Below are 24,615 nucleotides of genomic sequence, written 5' to 3'. Positions count from 1 at the left end.
TCCAAGATGATACTGGTGAGGGTAGGAAAGACAGTGGATCTTAACTGAATATCTTTGAGGTAAGTGGCTTCATTGTGTCATTTAATATTGGATGTGAAGGTCAGAAAACCTAGCTCAAACAGGCTTTAAATGCTGAAGCGTTATGTAACTGAAAATGTTCACATTTGTTTTGAGGTAGAGGCCCAAATGTGCTCAGTCTCACCATTCCTAGTTCTTTGCCCTCTTTTGTCCAGGTGTGAACTGTTCTCAGGCCCTACAAAGGCTCATCTTTGGTATCTTGGGGTGGTGATTCTAAATGTCTCCTTCATGCTGTTCCAACAGGAAGAGAACCTTTTCTGGCTCCCCAAGCTGCACGTTTTTTACGTCTGGGACCCAGCTTTACAAACCTGTGCTCAAACAGTTATGTTCAGATAGTGCTTTCAGGCTGATACAGGCACACCTGACACTTGTTGACCTGTCTTTTTACAGATTTTCATCAGCATCCCAGGCCTTTGTACTGAGATTTTCTCATCTAGGGGATTGGAGCCAGTGTCAAAGCTGAGCAATTACTTGGAGTCTAACCCTAGAGGCCTGGGGGGGGGGGGGGGGGGGGGGAGAGGAATCAATGTGTAGGTGTTTTTGTTACACAAAGGCAGAGGGCTGATCCTTTACCTCAGTCTCCTTGACAAGTAGCCACTGTCTATCCCAGTGGGTCAACCCAGCCAGGACACCCAAGGAATTCTATTTTACCCTTTACATAGTTAGTATATGTCCTAGGAGAGGTCTAGGGGGTTCAGATGAAGGAGCTGTGGTGTCCTTTGACAAGAACGCTTTCTGGGGGATGTTGTGAGGGACATTTAAGGCAGAGATGAAGGGGCAATCTGTGTACTGACCTACATATACCAGAAGCTTGGGAGCTGAGCCCACCGGAATGTGACCACACTTGAAGGAATGTGGAGTACAGGGGCAGTTCCATCCAGGCTCCTAGGCTATCAAGACCTTGCACTAGAGATAGAGTTCCCCCTCCCATTTTTTTTTTTTTTTTTTTAACTGACCTCGTCCCTGTTCTTTCTAGTTTGCTTTGATAAAACAGTGAACCAAACCAGGGAACAAGAGTATTTATTTCATCGCACAGGTTACAGTCTATCATTAAGGGAAATTAGAGCAGGAACTCAAACAGGGCAGAAATAGACCATGGAGAGATCATGTATGACTTGGTCCTGGAAACAGGACTGGAGTGATGAGGAAATGAGAATGAAGAAAGGACAGACACAGGCATGAAAAACTGGAATTACATTGGCACTCCCTCTGAAGGAGCGAAACCAACTAAGCAGCAATTGGAACCTCGGTGCTTTTATTCTGTACAGTATGAGAAGGAAGGCTAGTCTTGGTAGGAGGTCTCTCTGGGCAAGCAGTCTGAAGTCTCAGCTGTAAATGCCTGGGAGGCAGAAGCTGCAATTGATGCTTTCTGCGCACTGTAGGTTCCACAGAGGACCAGAGGAAGGCTTTGCCAGTTCCTTTAGGTTTGAGGTATTGATCCTTATCAGTAATATACATTTGGTCAAAGCTTCCTCTGCTCCTCAGAGTCTTCAACTCCCTTTTATACTCAGCCCAGGCAAACCTGCCCAGGGATGGAAGTACCCACAATGGGCTGTGCAATTAGCAGTCAAGAAAGTGCCCCATAGACATGCCCAAAGGCTGAAATGATGGAGGCAATTCTTCAGTTGAGTTCTCTTTCCCCAGGTGTGTCAAGTTGACCAAGCTAGCTAGCACAATCTTACACAGGCTCAAATGACCTGGAATTCAATAAGTAGAGCAGTGTGGCCTTGAACTCAAATCTTTATTTCCTCCTCCCTCCCATTTTGAGTGTTTGAGCCTTTTTTTTGTTTTGTTTAAGTTGGGACCTCACTTTGTAGCACTTTGTTTTGTTTGTTTGTTTTTTTTTTTTTTTTTTTTCTTTGAGACAGGGTTTCTCTGTGTAGCCCTGGCTGTCCTGGAACTTACTCTGTAGACCAGACTGGCCTCAAACTCAGAAATCTGCTTGCTTCTGCCTGGGTGCTGGGATTTAAGGCATGCACCACCAGCCAGCATGTGTGTAGCTTTTAAAATCCATCTTTATGAAATGGCTGGTGCTGAGCAGACGGAAGTCCCTGAGCCTGGGCCTTGTGAAGCAGAGTCAACCTGGTTTCAGTCAACAATTGTCGAGAATCCAGTTCCTGTGGGAACCAGGCTGGGGACCCGTGCTACCTGCTCTGCAGCAATTTAAGATCTTTCCTGACCTCTGATCCTTCTAGTGCCTTTCCAGCAGCTCTGTTGCCTGATGGCTTATCTTTAGTTCCCAGTTTGAATCTGGTCAGCCCTCTGCTGTTGCCAGAGTAATAAATACATCCTGTGCAAGGCTGCAAGTGTTCTAGCTGCCTGTCCTAAAGCTACAAGAGCCAGGCAAGGGAAACAGCCCTCTCCTGCATGCTGGCTGTGATGGAAGGCTTATTAGAACCATGTTTGCAAATTGGGCCTGGCTCCTGATGCCTGTTCCAGATCCCTGCATTTATCACCTGCGCTACTAACCTGGAACCAGTTCTGTTTGGCACTGGTGGTTTCTTCCCTGTCCCCTTCGGTGGAGGAAGCCTAGCAAATCACATCTGGCAAGGGAGTAAAAGAGGCGGAGCTCTCACTCCAGGAGCTCCCACTGCCTATCACAGGTCTGTGCTCTTCTGGCCCATCCAGCCAGAGACTCAGCAGGTGATGGTGGGCAAGGGGATAGGGTTCTGAAGCTGGCCATATGCCTGCTGCTCAGGCAGAAGCGGGGGGGGGGGCACACACACCTGGCTTCCAGTTAACCCGGAACTGGGGACTGGGGTGTGGGGGCTCTGTAACTCGGCAGCCAGCCCTGGGACCACACCACCTGCCCCAGAAAATACTGGAGAAGACCTGGCCTTCAGCATCCTGAACCTGGGTGGCTGAACAGGGATGGGGGACTGGGGTGGGGACTGGAGGGAAGGCTGAGGAAGTGACAGTTGAGGGCTCTATAATCAGGAAGAGCCTGTGGAAGTGAGGGAAAAGTTGGAGGGGATCACAGAGGCCCAGCTGAGCCTGAGGCCTCTAGACCTAGGAGCCCTCATTGTGGAACCCCTAGAGGCCATCCAGTGGGAACTAAAGGCTGTGACTACCCAGGCTGACAGGGCCTACCTCTGGCTGGAGCACAGGTTTGGGAGGATGCTCCAATTGCACCTAGCTTGCAGGAGCTTTCTCACCTAAAACATCTGGGCTTTTGGGTCACTGCCTTCCTGAACCACCATAGCTATCAGCCATGATCAGCCCTAGGGGTGAAGACATGCTTGGCTACCTGATGAATTTGAAGTTGAAGGAGCTTAGGCATACCAGAACAGATTGCAAGTTCAAGTTCCTATTTGGGAGTCTCAACCCTTCCAAAATGAGGTGATGGTGAAAGAGTGTGAGTGAGTGCAGTTCCTCAAGCTGGGTGGTGTTCATTACTACTTGAATCTGCGGGCCCTGAGGCCAGGATCCCTCCACCCCCTTGGTGCACAGGAATCAGGACATTGTGCAAAGTGTCTTCAGCTGGTTTTCATAGCACAGCCTCCCAGAAACTCCCAGGGTGGCCCAGATCACTGAAGATGACCTTGGCCCAACCCTTTACAATACTACTTTCTGGGGCAAAGGCCCTGCAGAGCTAGAGGAGGCCTTGCAAGGTGGCCACCAGAGGCTCTGCTTAGGCCTTGCGGGTCTCAGTCTGGCTGGGCCCTGCTCAGATACATGATGTCTACGTACGACTCCTCTCTCTGTGAACCTACCTATGTTTAGGCCAGTGCTCTGCTGTCTGCTTTCTCTTCTGTGAATTTTGACTTCTCAGCATGTTTGGTGGACTCAGGACCAAGGCTGTGACCTTCATGCTGTTCTGTGTCAACATCATGTGATTCTCATATGCAGGTACCTAGTGCTATGGATATGTACTACCATCGTGTGTGGCCTGGACCCACATGTAAAATAAGGCCTTTCACTCTCTTGATACCATTACCTACAAGGCTTCACAAGGACCAGTGCCTGTTTGAGGCCTAGTGCACAATATGCTGGGCTTCACAACTGTGCTGACTGTCCCAAGCTGAGGCTCGTTACCTACGAAGTGGGTGCATTTGGTCCTGACAGTGAACTAGACTTGGATATCCCATGGCTCTGGGACCACAGAGCAGCTTCTACCAACTGGATTCTTTGATATCTGCAACCTGGACAGCCAGGTGATGAGACATGGGTGAGGCCTAGGGCCCGATCACATTATTCCTGATCATACTGCTCTTCTTATCCTATGTGTGTCCCTCTCATAACCTGCTTGTGAAGACTTACGTTGTGCCCTACCCATGCCTGGCCATTGCCTTTTTGAGGAGTTTTGCCTGCTTTCAGATCACCTGTCAATGTAGTGAACACTCCTAATGCCACGGGGATTGCACCAGGCTGGCATATCTGGACATGTGTGCTCAAGATAGGAGCAAGGATGGGAGTTCTTCCAGAAGCTTCATTCCTAGACCTACACAAGAAACCAGACTTTTTGTCAGCCTCTTGACCACCTACCTGTTGCAGGTGCTGGAGGGGGCGGGGGTCTTCTGGCCATGTGGCCTGTTTACACTGGCATAGACCCACATCATTTTTAATGGGACAACTCTGAAACAAGTAACTGAAGCTTTTTTTTTTTTTTTTTTTTTTTTTCTTATTAGCTAAGGAGATGCTTTTTTGAATTTGCCTGTCTCCAGAGAGGGAGACCATTCTATGTATTGCCAATGCTCTGTGGCCCCTTGCCATGATCTCTCTAAGCAAGGCTTAGATTATTTAGAGTGTACAATGAAGGGCTGGGACAGGGACAGTTAATCACTTCATTGTACACTGTGCTCTTTAAAGAAAATTAGTCTCCCCTCCTCTGGCCCACACCCCTTGTGGGTTCCTATAGCTAAAAGGGCTAAACTGCCCTGCCCCTCTTTATCCCTTCCAGCTTGCCCGTCTCTATCTCATGAGAGGCCTTGCTTTCTGCTCCCTAGTACCCAGAGACATAAAATAATAGGGATGGAGAACTTTCAGTCATTACTAGCTAGCTACCTTGCTTGCTTGCTTTTGATCCACCAATATGTTTTGTAAACACACTGAAGAAACATATAGAAGAAACATAATACGGCCACTTTTTGGCACTTTTCTCATGTGGTCCAGTTATGAGCTTGTATGGGCAGAAGGTTTATGTGTTTTTCATTTTGTGCCTTTTGTGTAAGACCCATGCGTTGCCTTCTCTGCTTTTACTGAGAAATTGAGCTGTCCAGGCCTGCTTGTCTTAAGTTGAAGGCATTTATAAGCTAGCCACTGTGACTGCTTTGTACCACTTCATTTGGACATTTGTACCTAGTCACTGTTATCAAGTTGTGGCCTGCAGCTATAATTTTATCTTACAAATAGAGTTTGAATCCGGTGATTTGCAAGGCTTAAGGCTAGCCGTTGTTACTGTGTTCTGTGAGAATAGCCCCCAGAAGGTACCCTGAAATGGATGGTCTTGATGCTTCTGGGCCTCTTGAGCCATATTACAACTGACATCTGTTTCCAAAAGGAGCAGTGTTCCCAGGTGACTGCAGTCAGAAAAAGGATTGTGGCACTTGATCTTCTACATTTATGATAAAGGATTGAAAACTTTTTGATCTGGGGGAAAATAATTTAGGTCATATTATTTCCTTTTCCAAAAGCCTCTATTCATGAACAGGCAAGCAAATAAACCTCCCAACTCTTATCGCCACTATGCAAGCCCTGCCTTTGCCAGTCCCTGTGGCCTCCCCACACCATCTCTCAGCTCATTGGTTTCTCCCCGCTGTCCCTTACACACACACACACACACACACACACACACTTTGTCTTTCCTGAGATGCATCAGGTATATTCAGCTTCAGGATTTTCCTGGCTAGTTCAATTTATTCAGGTCTCAAATACCCTTTCTTTGAAAGCCTTCCCTGCTCCCACCTTTGGAATTTTCGCTTTATTTCATGTAACTCCACAATGATGCTTTTCTGTCTTCTTTCTTCCCTCACTCCCATGAACCAGGAAAACAGGGACCCATCCATTGGCTATTTCACACACGGCTCACTGTTCAACAGCTCCCAATTATCAGCATGAATGACCTTATCCGAGTGTGCTGGTGTGCTGTGGGAGGTTCTGACAAGATAAACAAGGCACAGCTCCTGCCCAAAGGACTGCAGTGGGGTGGGGAGGGGGGGGGTGAGGAGGGGTGGCTATACAATTTGTCATCCCACTGGAACACACATGCAAGTGAAAAAGGTCGCTCCTAGAAATCACCAGACAAAAGGCCACACTGGCGCATAATGCTTCACTCCAAAAAGAGGACCTAATTCATTCCAGCTTGGCTAGTTAGTAGTTCACCCAGGTGAAGGTAATGTGAGAGCGAAGACTTCTCTGGTACAGAATTCCGAGGATGGCCTGTTTGAATTTTTGAGACAGTGTCTCTATGTAGCCTTGACTTGCCTGGGACTGGTTAATATAGAACAGGCTGGCCTCAGACTCAGAGATCTGCCTGCCTCTGCCTCCCAAGTGCTGGGATTAAAGGTGTGCGCCACCATGCCAGGCGTGGAGATAGCCTTTGAGTAGGTAAAGGTTAAGAAGCAGTGTTCTGGCTGGGGATATAGTTCAATGAATCCTTAGTAGCCCTGGTTCCATCCCAGCAATGCCAACAAATAAAAAGAGTCTGGAGAAGAGACTTTCTTGCAGGGCCAACAGTGTTAAGTACAATGTAGTGTGTTGGGCTGGAGAGATGGTTAAGAGCACTGGCTGTTCTTTTAGAGGTCCCGAGTTCAATTCCCAGCAACCACATGGTGGCTCACAAGCATCTATAGTGAGATCAGTTGCCCTCTTCTGGCCTGCAGGCAGGATAGTGTATAAATAGTAAATAAATCTTTTAAAAATAACCACAACAACAACAAAAATGCAGTATGTTGAACACAGCAGGATGCCTGCCTGCTGGAGATGTGTAGGGCCGGGTAGGCAGGTTGGGAACACTAGGAGTGCCAGGGCTTTATTCTGTGGATAGATAGCAGAGAGGAGTGTCATGTGTGCCTCAGAAGAAAGATCGGCACACAGGGCAGCAAGCAAGGAGAGGACAGTGCTATGCCAGATTCAGCTCTTCTCAGAAGCCTCTGATTCCCACAGCAATTCTCCCATCTTCCCAAGCACAACATAAACGTTGGCACCAGCGCCTGGCCTGCTTCTACCATCTGGGTCTGCCCTCTCTTCTTTCTGAAGACCCGGTTTCTCCGTGTAGCCCTGGCTGTCCTAGAACTCCCTCTGTAGATCAAGCTGGCCTCGATTAAAGGCACGTGCCACCACCACCTGGCTGGGTTTTTCTTTAATGCCCCAAACCCGTCCTTACTTTTTTAGGGGAATCAGTGGGACACACTATAGGGCCTGGTACCCCATAGGATTTGCCTGATTTGGGCCTAAGCTCCTGGGTGGTAGCACGAAAGTGAAACAAGTGCTTTACCTACTGCACGCGGTGTTGGACTTCTCTACGCTGCTCGGCCATGTGCCCTGCCCTTGTGGATTGTGAGCCTTGCCTACAGAGGGCACTCCTGCTTCTGCTGTTTACCTACACACCTTACCACGCTCTCCGAGGGGCCCTGCCCTCAGCTCAAGGGTCCAGTAGCCACCAGTACTTACAGAATAACTACTGTGTGTTGGAGTTTACATGGCTACAGCGGCTTTGTAAACTGAAGTCAGCCCGTGCCCTTCTGTTCCAAACCCTCCTGGGGCTTAGATCTTACACAAGAGCAAACCCACTCTCCACAGCCCCTCAAGACCCTTCAGAACCGACCTTGGCTCGGCCTCCTTCACATAGCCTTCCAGCCACACCAGTCTTAAACCTGGGGTTTGAGATCATCTCGCTTCTTGCTTCCTATTCCCTCTTCTTGGAACCTTCTCCAGACATCTGTGCACTTTTATCATTTGGAAAAGCATTTCACCTCTTCAGCAAAACCTTTCTGGATGTTTCCATGTCCCAACCCCCTTCCACTGGCTGGGGTCGTGTTTGCCTGAGGCTCTACTGCACATTACTTTCGTTTGTTTGCTTGTTTTTTTTTTTTAAGTTTTAAGACAGAGTTTTTCTGTGTATCCCTTGACTGTCCTGGAATTCTCTATATAGACCAGGCTGGCCTCAGACTCCCTAAGGTTCACTTGCCTTGGCTTCCCAAGTGCTGGGAATAAAGGCGTGCCCCACCATCTCTGGGCTGCAGTAGTTAAACAGTTGCTTTCCTGGGTGTGTCAGGTGCTTTTTCACTGCTGTCTCCCTTCACCTGAAATCAGGCTTGGCACAGTTGGGAACTTAGTTATTCTACACAGAAGGGCTTCCAGATGGGCAAAGAGAAAACAGGTTGCCTTGGCCAGGGGACTGTAGACAAAGGCATGGAGCCGCTGAAAGCACTTCAGAGCTTAAATTTCTTGAGGGATAGGAACTCTCCAGGCAGCCTGAGAACTGGAGCAATAAAGGCCCATGGCCCCATACCCAACCCCTCCCACAGAGATGGCCGAGTTTATAGGTTCCAAAGTGAGAATGGAGGCCAGAGTGAGCAGGGCTTCTGCTCTGGAATGGGGAACAGACATAAGCCTGGGTTTTCTCACCATATCAGGTATCTGCCCTGTACTTTTGGCCCAGAAATAAAACTTGGAACAAATTACTTTCAATATGGAAAAAAAATCTGTCCCTAAACTATGGTAATTGCTCATAATCAGTAACTGCCTTGATTGTAGCCCAGGGGACTTTGATATTTTCCTTCAGGGACACTATTTCAGCACAAAAATTCAAGGAAGTACCATGTCAGCTTGCCCCTTGAACAGCAGCAGAACTATTGATTGCAGTCTGGATGGTGAATCCCCACCTATGGCCTCACCAGAGCTGACTCAGGGTGGGGTGATGGTGGGGAGCCTAGGGGTGTGGAAGCTGTGGGGTGTAGGAGGGAGCCTTTGGGAGGTGATGGTGAGCTGAGGGATATGGGAGCCTTGGGGTGGCAGTGTGAAGATGTGGGGTGGTAGAGGTGAGCTGTGGTTAAATGGCACCAGCTGGGAGGCCCCTTCTGCCATCCATTCCCTACTATGTGACCTTTTCACATCCTTCAGTCAATTTCCTGCCCCACAGGAGAAACTGGGAATCCCTTAGCAGGAGTCCCTCTAGAGCAGCAGTCCTCAACCTGTGGGTTCAAGCGGAGAAAAATCTGCCCCTAAACTAAGGCAACTGTTCATAATCAGCAACTGCCTTGATTACAGCCCAGGGGACTTTGATATTTCCGCCAGGGACACTTTCTCAGCACAAAAATTCAAGGAAGCATCATGCCAGCTTGCCCCTTGCTCAGCAGGGGCTCTTTTACATGGGTTCCCCAAGACCACTGGAAAACACAGATATTTACTTTATGATTCTTTCAATTTTTATTTTACTTATTTTTTTTTCCCAAGACACGGTTTTTCTGTGTAGCCTTGGCTGTCCTGGACTTGCTTGGTAGACCAGGTTGGCCTAACTCACAGCAATCCACCTCCTTCTGCCTCCCTGAGTCAGTGCTGGGATTACAGGTGTGTACCACCATGCCTGGCTTATACTATGATTCTTAACATTAGCAAAATTACAGTTATGAAGTAGCAATGAGAATAACTGGGGGTCAGCACAACATGAGGAGCTGTATTAAAGGGTCACAGCGTTAGGAAGGTTGGGAACCTCTGCTCTGGGGGGGGGTGTCCCCATCTCCCCACGCACCTCCAGCCTTCCAAGACACTGACTCCATGACAACACTTTTGGACGTAGCTAACAGGTCTGACTTACACAGTAGGCTTTTTCTTTACATGAGTCTACTGAGGTGAGACAGGCATGGGACTGTTTGATTTAACTGCTCACTGATGTCTTCAAGGGCTAGGACCTTGTCCTATCTGACAGCCTTCATGATGGTTTCACTCTCAGATCTGAGCTAAGGCAATAACTTCCAAGGGTCACACTGGGACCTATCAGCAACTCCCCTGATTCTGCTCCACAGTGAGAGAGCCCTTCCCAGAGCATATGTACTTTGCTGTAGCTTGCTGGCTAGAACTGGGTCCCACTCTGGAGTCTATTGCTGATTGAGGGGAGACGGTGTTGCAAGTTGCTCTAAGCAAGCATGGGGGAGGTGGCTGCCTGCAGTGGCTCCTGGGACCCTTCAGGGAGCATTTGCACTGTGGTGGTCCCCAGGTCTACAGGGTACTGACTCCTAGAACACTTAAGTCACTACCAAGCTCAGGAGGCAGGTAGGACTTTTTTTTAAGACTTTATGGGCATGAGTGTCTTGCTTGCATGCATGTATGTGCACCCAGTGCATTCCTGGTGCCCACAAAGACCAAGGGAGCAGGCTGGTTCCCTGTAATTGGTGTTGTGGACTGTTGTGAACTACCATGTGGGTCTTGAAAACAGAATCTAGGGCTTTCTGCACGAGTAGCCAAGAAATAACCATCTGCCATGTAATGGACTCTCAATTCAGCAGACTGTCCTTCAGACTTCCTGCATTCTCTAGATGAAAGGCAACTTCAGAGATGTGTTTCCAGGCAAGGCAGGGATAGGCTATTTGTCCACCTGAAACTACTAGAAAAAAGCAAAATAGGAGCTATTTCAGTGCGCAATGACACCTGCCATTAAGCTTAATGGCCTACACTCGATCCAAAGAACCCACATTCTGCAAGTTGTTCTCTAACCTCCACATGTGCTCCACAGCGTTATGCATGCACACACCGAACAAATAAAAGTGTTAAATGCTTATTCTTTAAGGCCTGGCATAATGGTGCACACTTTTAATCACAGAACTCAGGAAGCAGAGGCAGGGGTAATCTTTGTGAGTTCAAGCCCAGCCAGAACTTCATAGTGAGACCTTGTGAGACAGACGACACACAGACACAGACACACACACACAGCCAGACTTGATGAGGAGGGAAGATCAAGATTCAAGGTTATCCCCAGCTACATAATAACTTTGGAGCCAACCCAGGCTTTATATAAGGCCCTTGAGCAAAAAAGCAAAAACATAACCACAGTGTTTGACATGCAATTATCAAGCCTACAACTGTAGTCAGAGTCCAGAAACTCTATCTGAACAGCACCAGTGCTGGCCTGACCTGACAGCCATTGGTAGAATGGCCACCCAAGAACACGAAAGACTCATTCATCCCAGGGTATGTTAGCTTTTACCAAGACAGACTGCATGTGTAGCCAGAGAATAAGCCTCTACAAAGTTGAAAGGATTCAAGCCATGCACAGCTTTGACCCTCGCCAGAATTCAATTAGAACTCAGCAACTAATAACTCATCAACTGGAGTGATGGCTTAACAGTGAAGATTACTTGCTGTCCTTCCAGAGGACATGGGTTTGATTCCCAGCACCCAACTCTGCCTCTCAAATTCTGGAATGCTTTGAAAGCACCCAATCTGACAAGAGTGAAACAAGCTCAGAACTTCAAATGAGGTCACACTGTTACCTGAGTCTTACTTGTTTGCTACTTCCTGCTTATCCAGAGGGGCAAATGCTTGTGACTCCACAAAGAGAGGTCGAGCAGAAGAGGCCCGCTTACAGCAGGCACAAAATAGCAATGGCCTGAATCCTAGAGGACCCAGGTGGGAGACTGAGCTTCTAAAGTAGCTACTCAACCGGTTCAGTGAAATGGTCATACTTTCAAGAACCCCATACCCTTGCATGTGAGTCAAGACATAACAGGACAATGGCATTTTATTTACAAGGGCCAGAAAAAGGCATACAGGCATTTTTTTTTAATTAAAAATAATGATGATGATTTAAAAAGTCAGAAAAATTGACAATGTTTGAACCTTTGCCCCACACTGCCCCCAAAATGAGACCCTTAGGGGGGTAAATGCAAGATTTAATGAACATGTAACTCTCAGTCACTCTCTACTCTTTGGGCTCCCTTTTCTCCAGCCTGACTCTTGGTGGATGCCGCTTGGTGCTGTGGAGTCGCTGCGAGGCAAGGTTGAGAGGTTCACTGATTTGACTGATGGGGCAAGGCCCCAGGAGGCTGGGGAAGTGAGGGCAGGGTGCGGTCCTAGCACAAGCAGCGTCCTGAGCTTTGTTCTCCTGGCAGGTTCCCAAAACAGTGGAGCGAGGGCGAGTGGCTGTTATTGACCCCATCTACACTCCAGGCGGGTTTGGTCTCCTGCTGCTTAAGAGCAAAGTCTTTGACTTGCCCAGGGCTTGCAGGGGCTGGGGGGGGGGGGGGGAGCGTGGAGGAGCAAGGCCAGGTAGGTGAGCCTCCTGCCAACTCGGAGAGACTGGCTTCTTGCCTATTCCTAGGAACTGGGAAAGGAGCAATCCAACTTACCTTTCACCTTCCTTCTCAGTGAAGTTTTCTGGGTGTCCCCAAAAGAACTTGCATGGGAGGAAGAGGGGGTGAGTCTGGCTAAAAGAACTGAGTATAAATGCCGGGGCCAGGGACCATGAGGAGAGAGTGCCTCTCCTTGGCCACCTCAAGGAAGAGATCTGAGGAATCCAGACCTGAAAGTGAGGGAAGAAGAGGTCCACCATCACCCTTGAGAAAGAGTGGCACCCGCTGAGGAAAAGACTGGGGAGCAATCTTGAGGGGTGAGCACCCTAGTGGCTTTAGCCACCTCTTCCCACACACATACGGGTGCTTGGCTCTGGAAACACTTGGCCCTGACCCAAGGCTTCTTGGCACGAGAACAGTCACTGCAGGTCTCATCTCTTCCTTGGTGGTCAGCAAACTCCAGCTGCTCTGATGAGGGGATCCTGCTCTCCCAGGGAACCAGGGCATGTCCTTGTAGTGACCAAGTGCTCCTGGTCAAATCGATGACCCAAGGCCTGGCTGGCAGCCCTGTTTGGGCGGTGGAGGGCAGGCTGTGGAAGAGAATGGGAGGAGGGGCTGGCAGGGCTTGGTTGGCACTGAGGTTGCTGTCCGGGCTGCAGCTGTGCTGTGTCGTGTCATCACTGGTGAGGATGGATGAGGCGTGGAGCCTCACTGCAGCCCTGGCATTCGTTCCCTCTTCCAGTTAGTGGTAGGGTGGCCAACAACTCTGAGGAGCTGATGGGGACAGTGACCAAAACCCCACATTTATCCATCCTGTATTTAAAAAAAAAAAAAAAAAAAAAAGCCAAACAAACCAAAAAGAACCTGAATTAACAGGTCAGAAAGCTCCTGTTGAAGGCGACTCTTAGCTGAAGAAAAACCCACAGAAAAACATATCCCTACAGACTGGATGAGATGAAGGAAATGCAAGGTTTATCTACAGGCCCTCCTGCCCCCTTGCAGCCTGGGGATGTAGGAACACTGTGCCAGGAGTTACATTCCAAATGAGCAGGAGTTCTTTTATTTTGTGTGCTGCAGTGCCCCGCGCAGGGTGGCTTCCTGTCCGAGGATGGAGTGGGCCTAGCGTTGGTCCCACTCAGTCTATCTTCACAGCAGCATAGATCTTGCGGACAAACATGTAGGCTGCATAGAAGCCAATGGTTCCTGTGAGCAGCCAGAAGGACAGGACCATGAGGGCGGTGTAGCCGAAGTAGAGGAGAGAAGGGATGAACTCGACGATGTCCAGCTGTGGTAATAGCAGAGAAAAAAGGGATGGGTGTTTAACGCCAGACAGCTACGAGCTACAGCAAGCTGCAAACCCTGTGCTGGGTAGTTTTATGTTATCTTGACACAAGCTAGAGGCATCTGAAAGGAGGGAACTTCAATTGAGAAAATGCCTCCATAAGATCCAGCTGCAGGGCACTCCGACATGGCCTCTGCATTAGCTCCTGTCTCCAAGTTCCTGTCCCACTTGAGTTCTTGTCCTGACTTCCTTCTGTGATGGGACTATGTGGAAGTGCACACCAAATAAACTCTTTTCTTCTCATGTTGCTCTTGGTCATGGTATTTATAATCACAGCAATACATAAGTAACTAAGATATGCTCCCCACCCCCAATCTTGTGAAACCAACACCTGGCAAGGTGATAGGACTCACAGCAGAAGGCTAACTGTACCAGGGACAGAGTATTGCCTTGGGCTTTGTGACCTTGGGGGTCCGGGGAAAACTCTATAGGTAGAAATGGATGCAGCTGCCATATTTCCTGGTCCACTGTCCCAAAAGAGCACCACACCACTGCTGGACAGCTGAAGCAGCATCTGAGAATCAGGAGGAAGGAGGAGGTATGGGGAGATTCCCATGACTCCAAGCTTAAGGACTACAATGCCATCATCAGTCTGCCTCAAGTCTACAGTCCTCTAACCCAGAGAATGCTTGGGTTAGAGGACTAACCCAATAGCTCACAGTGCTTTTTATCTTGGGGTATATTAGCATCTTTTGTGACAGGTAGAAGTGAAAGGGACTGGTGGTGTGATGTCTGGTGGTGGCAGAGAACACAGCTTATCTGGCACCTTGATATACGCCAAGTGCTCCAGGCCCTGAAGAGGTCTGTCCTAAGGCTCATGAATAGATACATAGTCACAAAATGCAACAAGCCCAGAAAAGAAAAAAAAAAAAAAAAAAAAAATCAAAGAAATAATATAGGTCCCTGCCTGAGATCTTCTAAGCCTAAAGGACGAAGGCCACAGTTGTAGGCTCCCCTCAAAAGGCCCTATCAGGTACACAATTCTTCGTGACTATGGATGGGATCAAGGGGGTAGAAGAAGAAAGTAACAGGACAGTGGTCAAACCAGGAAGGGAATGAACAAAAAGGAAGTGCTGACAAGGTACTGAGTTCAGGTCTTCTAAGGCCATCATTTATCAAAGACATGGGAGTGGGCCAGTTGGATTTTCAACAGAGAAGGTAGATGGGGCAGGAGGAAGGGCAGGAACTATGAGGAGAGCTTTAACTCTTGTTTGCCTACCTTCCCTCTGCCCAATAGGTACTTTGGCAAACACTCCCATCCCTTCATGCCTTGTTAGCACCACCATTCCTAATTCAAAACCCAAGCTGGTCATCAGAGACCACCAGCCTATGGGGCCCAACAAAGTGAGAGGTGTGTGACCACAGCAAAACCTCTCTGGAAACAGTATGAGGTGCCAGAAGAAATCACTGAAGTTTCAGTGCCATGGGAACAAAAAAGTGGAGACACCAAGGCTGTCAGTGATCACCTTCTACTGTATGGAAAGATCCCACTTATGGACAGCCAGAAAAAGATCTATAGAGCTAAGCTGTGGGCATAGAGCTCTGATCTTCAGATGGTGGGCCTCACAGGCTGAAGGTGGACTCCTGCTTCCTAAGTCATGCAGCTGTATCAGCCAAAGGACTGTTTTGCTTAAGATGGTTTCAGCTATCTGGTGGTCACAAAGATTCTGATTTAAATAGGCCATTGAGATGGGAAGAGTGAGATAAAAGGTGCACAGGGGCAGACTGAGGTGTGAAACCGAGACCTTTACGATGACAGGAACTGTGTAGTTGGAGAATAGGAGTGTCGGGAAGATCTATTTACTGGATGAGCTTCAGTGAGGCTCAGCAAACTTTGTCTGAAGGGCCGGATAATATTTTTACTCCTTCTTCAGTTTTATAGTTTATGTGGTTACAACTACTCACTATCACTGTGGTGTGAAAGCAGCCATAAGACATGTGAGTGTATGTGCATGGCTGTGTTCCAATCAAATGTTCTTTCAAGAGCAGCCTACTGGCCTGTGAACTAGTCTGCTGACCTCTGAAGCAAATGCGCCCATCTGCTGGGACTGCAGAAGCAGGGTGGAGCACTGCATCAGAGCACCTGGGGAGTCCTTCCTACAACCAGGTATTCTGGGGAAACTTGGGCATTCCAACTTTCACACACTAGACCTACAGCTCTTATTTTGTGAACACATCCTGGTTGCAGGCAGAGGAGTGCCTGCCTTTGGGCTTTAGAGACCTCTAGTAAAGCATATGAAATCAAATCTTCAGTGTTGGAGGTCAGATACCCACCAAAGCCTCCCTAAACTCCTCTAACTGGCCCATCTGGTTTGCCTTAGTTGCTAAGCCAGACTGTTGATTTCTAGCCCACACTTAACCTGTGCGAGCTTATGTAGCAAGCAAGCCTCCACAACACAAGTCTAGCCCTGGCTCATTCTCTCTTCACTAGGCAGAAGGAAGGAGTGTGGAGTAAAGAAGAGAAGGGCCAATGACCTGAGGAACAGTCTATCTTTGTCTCCAAGTGTGCACGTGCTTGTGTGTGCACACGGTGTGATGCCAGAGGTAAACACTGGGCCTCTTCCACAATCACTTTCCACTTTAGAGACAAGGCCTCTCACAACTTGGAACTCAGCAGACCAGATTGGCTGTCCACAAGCTTCAGGGACCCTGCCTCTCCCTTCTCAGTGCTGGGTCTACGGGCGCATGCTGCTATTCTCATTTTTATGAGTGTCCTGGGCCATCCAACTCTGGTCCTCATGAGTACACAGAAGCACCTTACGGATGGAACCATTTCCCTGGCCTGATTTATCTCTATTTTTTCCAACTGCCTTTACTCTCTCACTGGAGGTGAGTACTGTATTTATCAGCCTTATTTCTGAGTAACTTTCTGCCTTTGAGGATGTATAGGGAAGCGCGGAAACCCCTCATGAGTGAAATCCTGAGTGACATGGACACAGCCATGTCAAGGACTCCAATGCTAGGCTCAAGAGGAATGACAAAGCCTTCCTCAGGAGTTTGAGTTGTTTATGAATGATCAGTGTGTGCAGCTTCCTCCTCCAACCTCAGACTGCTTGCCCACACAGACCTCTTACCAAGAGGCAACCTTTCCCCTGTGCTATATCTATACTAAACCCACATAGATTCACAGTTGTCAGTGATCCTAGATTTTCTATATGCGTGTCTGTCCTTTCTTCATTTCCTCATCACCCCTAGGCAGGGATCCAGGACACAAGCCACACTAGAAGCAGCAGAAATGGTCTTGCTACATACATACCCTCAACTTCAACCCCTCCAGACCTAGCCTCCTAGGGCTGAGACTGCAAGCCATACTGCCTTCATGTTCCAAGACTCTCACAGGTTTCTGTACACAGCATTCACACTGTTCCTCAGACTGAAGCTTGTTTCCCAAACATACAACCCAGTTCTAATGGCTCTGGTCACCTCCACTTTGGGTATGCAAGCATGATCTACACACTTGGCTCCCTTTCAACAGTCTCCTCCTCCCTTACCAGCCAGCCCCAGAGAGGGCTAAGGGGATCTTAAGGAGGGTGGTACCTTGTTAACAAAATAAAAGATGGCATAAACCAGGACGTAGAATGCAGATCCCCCTGAGACGAGGAAATTCCTCCACCACCAGCGGTAATCCTAAGGAGCAAAGACAGGAAGGGTCATGATCAGGGCATCTTCCCACAAATCTCACTATCAACAGAATGACACTCAAGACACTCAGTAAAAACAGTCACAGTTGGATGACGGAATGTTTTACAGCTTGACTGTGATGACAGTCCCTTATCTGGATTCATTTCTAAAAACTACAGATTAAAATGGGTAAATTTTATTGCCTATAAATCATATCTTAACTTTTGAGATCAACAAAAAAATGAGTAACAAGTAAGTTTGCTTGAGCAAATGCTTCCCCTGGGTGAGGGTCAGTCAGTCAGTACTGAAGTGACCTCACACTAGTGGAAGACTTGTATTTTAGCCCAGGCTGGTAGTGGTTCTGCACTGGCCTACCCACTCTGTAGGAGCTACTTACTCCCACAGCGGAGGCAGGCAGACTGCACTTGCACCTGCCAATTGAAGAGTTAGCTATGGAGTGGCACTGGTGCCAAAAAATCACGGCCGTGCTGTGAGGTGGGCATCATGAACTCCAGTGCAGAGTGGAAAATGGCTTAGGCAGGGGAGCACGACAGCCTGAAGCAGCACCCCACGTGGGATATCCACCCTCTCTGCACAGCCCCACTCGCCTCACCTCTGCACACAGCTGGAAGTATACCATGACGATGCTGATTTGGGAACAGGACACCACCAGGATGATGAAAACGAGAAACAGGAAACCGAAGAGGTAATAGAACTGGTTCTCCCAGATTGCCTGTGGGCACAGAGACCGCTTCAGCTGCCTGCTGCTCAGCAGCCATTTCTACCAGGCCCCTCTCAGGGAGGGCTTGTGGCCCAGGTGGACTCCAGACTACACCTGACAGCATGTAAGCTTACTCCCACCCCATCAGGATTGTACAGCAGCTTACCTCATGCCAGGTGCATGCTGCACCCTTTAGCTTCATTGCTACACATAGGCCTGCATAACCCTGACCTTTTTTTAAATTATTATTATTACTTAAAGATCTATTTATATCTATCTCTCTATCTATCTGGGTGTTTGGTCTGCATGCACATTTGTACACCAGAAGGCACTGGATCCCATGGGACTATAGTTACAGACAGTAGTGAGCTGTCATGTGGGTGTTGGGAATTGAACTCAGCGCCTCTAAAAGAACAGCCAGTGTTCTTAACCACAGAGCCATCTCTGCAGCACCCCACCCCTTGACCTTTTAGAAACAAAAAACAAAAAAACCTTTTATTGAAAAAAATTCATACAATGTATTTTTATGCTTTCCCCATTTCCCAACCCACCTAATTTTATGTTCTTCTTGGCTCTCTTTTTAAAAAGACAAAAACATCAACAATAACCAAAACAAACAAAAACAACAACAAAAACAGCTGGGCATGTTGGCACACACCTGTAATCCCAGCATTTGGGGAGGCAGAGGCAGGTGGATCTCTGTGAGTTCAAGGCCTTGAGTCCACGACGGCCAAGGATACACAGAAAAAAACCAGTCTCCAAACACCAAAAACAAACAAATAAAAACAAAAACCCCACACACACCACTAAAGAAAATCAAAATAAACAAACCAAAAAAAAAAAACAAAAAACAAAAACAAAAACAAACAAACAAAAAAACCCAAAAAAACAAAGAGTCCAAACAAAGCAAAATACTCTTGAGTTTGTTCTGTGCTGCTGGCCAAGTACTCCTAAACTTGGCTTCTTCTTTTTTTTTTTTTCTTCCTGTTTTCAAGAGAGGGTTTCTCTGTGTAGGCCAGGCTGGCCTTAAGGTGCTGTCTACCTTTGCCTCCCAAGTACTGGGGCTGGGATTAAAGGCATGTGCCACTGCACCTGGTCCTTGACTTCTTATTTAACTTTATTTTATGTGCATTATTATGAAGGTGTAAGATCCCCTGGAATAGGCATTACAGATAGTTGTAAGCTGCATATGAGTGCTGGGAATTGAACGCGGGTCCTTTGGAAGAGCAGACAATGCTCTTAACCACTGAGCCATCTCTCCAGCCCCTTGACTTTCTTAAAAACAAACAAAAAAACAACAACAGTTTAAAGATTATTTTGTATAGATGGATGTTTTGCCTGCATGCATGTCTGTACCGCATGTGTGCCTGGTGCTCAGAGGCCAGAAGGCTGCCATGCGCTGAGCCCTTCCACGAATGAGCCATGCGTGCACAGCATGTCTCCATTACCTCTCAACTGTCCTGACAGTCAGGACTTTTACTGGGCTTAAGCAGGGGACTCCTGCAATTTCATAGACAGCAAGAAGCAGAGGGCCTAAACCAGGGCAAGAGACCAGGCTCATGTGGCAAGGCTGCATGTGGAGAGGTGGAGTCAGCGGTACTCACACTGAAGATGAAGAACAGCTCAATGAACATGGCACCAAAGGGCAGGATCCCAGCCATGAGGATGCTGCAGCAAAGAAGGACTGTTAATAGTGCTGAGACGCCAACCCTGGGAAGCCATGCTCTCCCGAGTGTCAGTACACAGAAGGCCTAAATGGTGCGAGTTCTGAGCTTTGCCATGTTCTGATACCACTATATCTTATGTATATAAGATAAGGAGCAAAAGAGCAGGGTGGCTCAAATGTTCTTCAGTTCATAGAAGGGAACTCAGGTAGAATGGTGACTGACTTGCCCCAGGTTCAACTGGTGGATTTTTGTTTTGTTTTGTTTGCTTTTTTGAGACAGGGTTTCTCTGTGTAGTCCAGGAACTTGCTCTGTAGACCTGGCTGGCCTTGAACTCAGAGACCCACCTGTCTCTACAGCCCAAGTGCTGGGATTAAAGATGTGCACCACCACTGTCCAACTTTTTTTCTTTTTTTAAATTCAATTATTTCATGTGGCTTCCGGGTTTGGGATACTGGAGACTGAACCTAGGGTAGTGTGCATCTTAGGTAAGTAAGTCTTCTACACCGAGCAATAGTCCTTGCTTAAGTAAAGGTTTTAACCTCTGCCTCCTTGCACCCCTCTGCTTTCCTGACCTAGTTTCTAGAGAGACACCAAGTCTTGTCTTCACTGTAACATGAAGCTGAGCTTGCAAGCCATCTGGTAGTGCACTTGCTGCTGGTGCAGGGTGATCTCAGCACTCTTCTGGGAAGGTAGCCTCTTCATGTTCTCCTATGAAGATGGCTTAGGGGAGCGCTAGCCTTACCTACACTGGAAGACTCCTGTTCGCCTCTGCCAAGACTCACCCCACAAATCGGTTCATGTACCACCGTTGTTCAGGGATCTGCCGGGGAATCTGGTTTGTGCGCACAGGGTTGTCATATGGCTGCTTGCGAAAGCCAAAGTAGTAGCCCAAGTAGACGAGAGGCAAGGAGATCCCGAACCACATACACAGCAAAGCCACCATGGTGGGAAATGGTACCTGTGGACACAGTGCTATGAGGCCCCCATAGGCCCTAATACCTAGAACAAAAGCCATGCATGTAGGGTAGTGGTGGGAAGGGGCAGCTCTGGGCTCCGGGAAGGAGAAGCCATTTGTGCAGCAGGGCCACTGTGGTGGGAAAGGGCCGGAAGACTCTTCTGCCCCAGGGCTCCTGGCCTGAATCTCTTGAGGCCAAGAATTTCCTGTGGGAAGAGCAGGGTACAGATGGGGGCCATGTGAGCTTCCAGTGAAGATGGAACCTCAGCATCCAGGGAGGAAGTGGGAATTGAGAACCCCAAGGAGCTGTGAAGGGGCCAGAAGGAAAGGACACAACATGAGGTCTGCTGAGTGAAGAGAACAAGGGAAAAGGCAAAACTGCTTGAGTTTGGTTAAAATGAAACACCACAATATTCTTCCAAGTAGGAAAAGCAGGGCATTGGCCTGGAGTTATAAAAAGGACTCCATTTTAATAAAATTAATTTTTTAGACAGGCCCTCATGTATCCTAGGTTGCCCTTGAACCCGTTATGTAGCCAAGGATGACCTTGAACTTCTGATCCTCCTGCCTCCACCTCCTGGGTGCTGGGATTACAAGGCATGCACTACCACAATGAGTTCATGAAGTGCTGGGGATGGACCTCAGGGTCTCACACATGCTAGGCAGGCACTCTGCTAAGTGAACTACAACCTAAGCCCCAGAGTCAATGTTTACATGTGTATGTGTCTGAAAAGGCCTACAACAAAAAGTTAACAATACTTCCTTGGAATGGGTTAGAACTGATTTTTTTCATCTTCCTCATCGTCTTCTGTATAGTCATTTTCTATAAGACTTAAGCAAAAAGAACTGTGTTAACATATGTTAAGGTGGGAATGTAAACCTGTGCAGCCACTACAGAAATCAGCAAGAAGCACAAATAGAACTACCATGTAGCTCAGCTACACTACTTGGGTATATATGCAAAGACTTCTAAGTCAACACACTACAGAGATATTTGCTCCTCCAACTTTATTGCTGCACTAGTCACAACAGCCAGGAAGTGGAACTGTTCAGAAGATAAAGAAAATGAAATAGCAACAATTTTCAGGAAATGGATGGAACCAGAAACCATTATATTAAAATAAGCCAGACCCAAAAGACAAATACTGTGTGCTTTCTCTTATATATAGAACCTAGATGTAAAAATTTTTTTGTGTGTGTATATATGTGTGCGTGTATGTGTAACTCAAGAAACTAGAAAGAAAATCATTAGAAGGGAAAAAAAGAGATTCAAGGAGGGGGAAATAGGGAAATGTAATACATGTGATAAGAAAGCAGAAGTTGGGAGTTAGTAGAGGAAGGAAGGGGACCAGCCAGAGGGGGGAAGAGGACAAGAAGAAGGGCAGTGAGCACGGGGAATGGGAACAAAGTACAGCGGTATACATGTGTAAAATGCCATAATGGAATGCATTACTTTGTATGCCACCTAAAATTAGTAAGAGATGTTAAATGTTTAGACAGTATTTATTACAATAAATATCATTTGTTATAATGTTTAAATCATATATTCCCTCTCATTTTAAGTATCTCTGCTAAAGGAAAAAGACCAAAAGAGCACATATCAAAGACATCTGCAGCGTTTCTCTGATGGCTCTGCTGGAGTGTACGCTTCATTTCCTACTGTCTGTGCTTTCTAGAGAGTCTACTTTGAATACTAAGGGTTTCCTACACTGCTGGGAAGAAGCAGCCTACATCCAGACACCCACAAGCAGGGGTGGGAGGCCCAGCAGACACCTGCCCCACTTGTCCTGCACCGCTGAGAACTGACCAACGGCCCACACTTCCACACTCCCTCAGCACAGCCACGTTTATTCAGAGTCCTCAGAAGCCTGTGGCTAATGGGAGCTCCACTCTGGGGTGGTATGGTGGACACTGAGAAGGTGAGCCCTCTGACCTTATCCACTCACACCAGTCAACTCTCACTTTGCTTGAGGCACGGGGAATTCCCCAACTGGCCCCTGGAGTGTGGAAACCTCCCTTTAGAGAAATGAGCTGTTGCCCGCTGTTTCCAAGCCTGCAGAAAGGCCAGGGCAGAGATAGATGGACAATGCTGGGGAAACCCCAGCCAACCCTCAACCCTCGCAGCTGGGAACAGAACTTTGGGGACTCAGAAAAGGGAAGGGAACAACAGGAAGTGACCTTAGGGAGTAGGACTAAGCCAGCAGCTCTCTTTGCCAGAGAGGGGCTGGACTGGGAAAACACTTACCGCTCCTGAAGAGTGCTTTCCCCAGATGAAGCAATTCAACACAAAACAGATGCCGAAAACCACACCAGGGTACAGTGTCGCCGTCTGGGAGCAAGAGGGACAGGTTAGGGAGCTGCATCTAGGGCTCCTACTTGTTCCTTGGGGAGTTCATAGAGGCTTCAACTTCTCTGGTCCTTTGGGTTTCAGCTTAAGCATGGTTGCTTTTCTGACCCCACATAAAGCAGGCCTTCTATTCTATAAAACACTTTATAGAGCCCTGAAACTTTTTCCTTAAAAAGGTTCTACTTAGGATCTTTCAAATTGGCGATGGACTGACAGTTTAGCATTTAGTAGCAACCACACTAAATATGGTGTGTTAGATGCACATTCATTTCAGGACATTACCAACTGACATGTAACCTCACTGAGACACAGTGTATCATATCACCTGACCCTCATTCACGACATACAGGTTTAGAAGAGACCTGAGGGCACCCCTCTACTCTACAGTTTATCTAGGATGGAGCAGAGTTTGGAATCTAACTCCAAACCCCGCTCTTGATCTCCTGCAATACTTGGGCTAGAAGCCAGGCACACAGAGCCAAAGCCTCAGGCTTACACATGAATCTCATTCTTCTACACTGGGGATCCAGGCATCCAGGTAGGTCATTAAGCACAATGACTAAAGCCCAACCTAGCACTCAAACTCTGTATTAATTTCTTCTTTGGCTCACTAGCCAACAGCTAGTCACAGCTCCTGCAGGTTCTTGCCCCTGGGCCTTCATTTAGGTCATTGACACCTCATGGTGTGGGTGTACCAGGGGCTATATGCTGCAAAGTGGATGCAACTATCCCAATTGGACAGATGGAAAGCAGCTCAGTGGGCTGTTCATGATTATCCATCAAGAGAAGCCAAGTAGGCTGGGCATGGTAGCACATGCCTGTAGTCCCAGCACTCAGGAGGCAGAGGTAGGGGGATCTCTGTGAATTCAGGGCTAGGCTGGTCTACAAAGTGAGTCCAGGACAGCCAAAACTACACAGAGAAACCCTGTCTCAAAAAAACCAAAACACCAAACCAAACCAAAGTATAGCAGAGAATTTCTCATTTTCCTTTCAGGCTGAAACTTAGTCTGGGTACCACATTTAATACCTGGCACAGAAAGAGGAAAAACATTCCTGAGAGAACCCCAGCCCTGCACCGCCCCATTTCTATGGACTTGTTCACCTCCACGATGTCTCTTCACTCTACTGATTGGCACATTGGTTTGCTGTTACACAAGCCTGGCCTTTTCCCCTGGCAGGTGATTCTCTCTGGTCTGTTGGGCACGGTGTTCTCCTGTGATACTGCTGATCATTCTGAATCCGCTATTCTTTTGCGTTAGCTACTAGACAATACAAGCTAACATCGCCCAAGTTCAATGCTCTGAAATCCTTTTGAAAAGCTAAGACAGATTAGAACTGTAGACTGTGGGCCCTAGCCCCCTGCTCCACTCATCATGCTGTTTAGTCTCTAGCCTCAACATCTCCACTGGGGCCTGCCTATGCTTCTGAGTGGTATAAGAAGTGTTCAGGCCCCACCCAATGCCAGGAGGAGAAGGAGGAAGAGAAGAGGAGAGGAGAGGAGGAGGTAGATGAAGAGGAGGAGGAGAAGGAGGAAGAGAAGAGAAGAGAGGAGGAGGAAAAGAGAGGAGGAGAAGAATAGGAGCAAAAAAGGAGAGGAGGAGGAGGAGGAAAAGGAGGAGGAAAAGGAGGAGGAAAAGGAGGAGGAAAAGGAGGAGGA

At 47.8% G+C, this 24,615-nt stretch overlaps 1 protein-coding gene and 1 pseudogene across 2 annotated transcripts in view; one reads left to right on the top strand and one right to left on the bottom strand.

Moving 5' to 3' along the window:
* Positions 1 to 1,173: 1,173 nt before the first annotated feature.
* LOC129684765 (putative testis-specific Y-encoded-like protein 3) lies at positions 1,174 to 3,801 on the top strand (annotated as a pseudogene).
* Positions 3,802 to 11,737: 7,936 nt separating this feature from the next.
* Tm9sf4 (transmembrane 9 superfamily member 4) overlaps positions 11,738 to 24,615 on the bottom strand; it is a 47,506-nt gene continuing 34,628 nt past the window's right edge. For both annotated transcript variants that reach the window (XM_055618015.1, XM_055618016.1), the window contains exons 13-18: positions 22,857 to 22,940; positions 20,439 to 20,614; positions 19,594 to 19,657; positions 17,882 to 18,001; positions 17,185 to 17,274; positions 11,738 to 13,590 (exon numbers count right to left, since the gene is read on the bottom strand). In XM_055618015.1, coding sequence (XP_055473990.1) covers positions 13,441 to 13,590; positions 17,185 to 17,274; positions 17,882 to 18,001; positions 19,594 to 19,657; positions 20,439 to 20,614; positions 22,857 to 22,940 — 684 coding nt within the window. In that variant the 3' untranslated portion in view covers positions 11,738 to 13,440. The remainder of the gene's footprint in view (positions 13,591 to 17,184; positions 17,275 to 17,881; positions 18,002 to 19,593; positions 19,658 to 20,438; positions 20,615 to 22,856; positions 22,941 to 24,615) is intronic.

This window comes from Psammomys obesus, unplaced genomic scaffold, assembly GCF_907164565.1.
Source record: "Psammomys obesus unplaced genomic scaffold, mPsaObe1.curated_primary_1811, whole genome shotgun sequence".
NCBI lineage: Eukaryota > Metazoa > Chordata > Mammalia > Rodentia > Muridae > Psammomys > Psammomys obesus.
The sequence above is the reverse complement of the archived record's forward strand: the minus strand, read 5'-3'. Positions and strand labels throughout refer to the sequence as shown.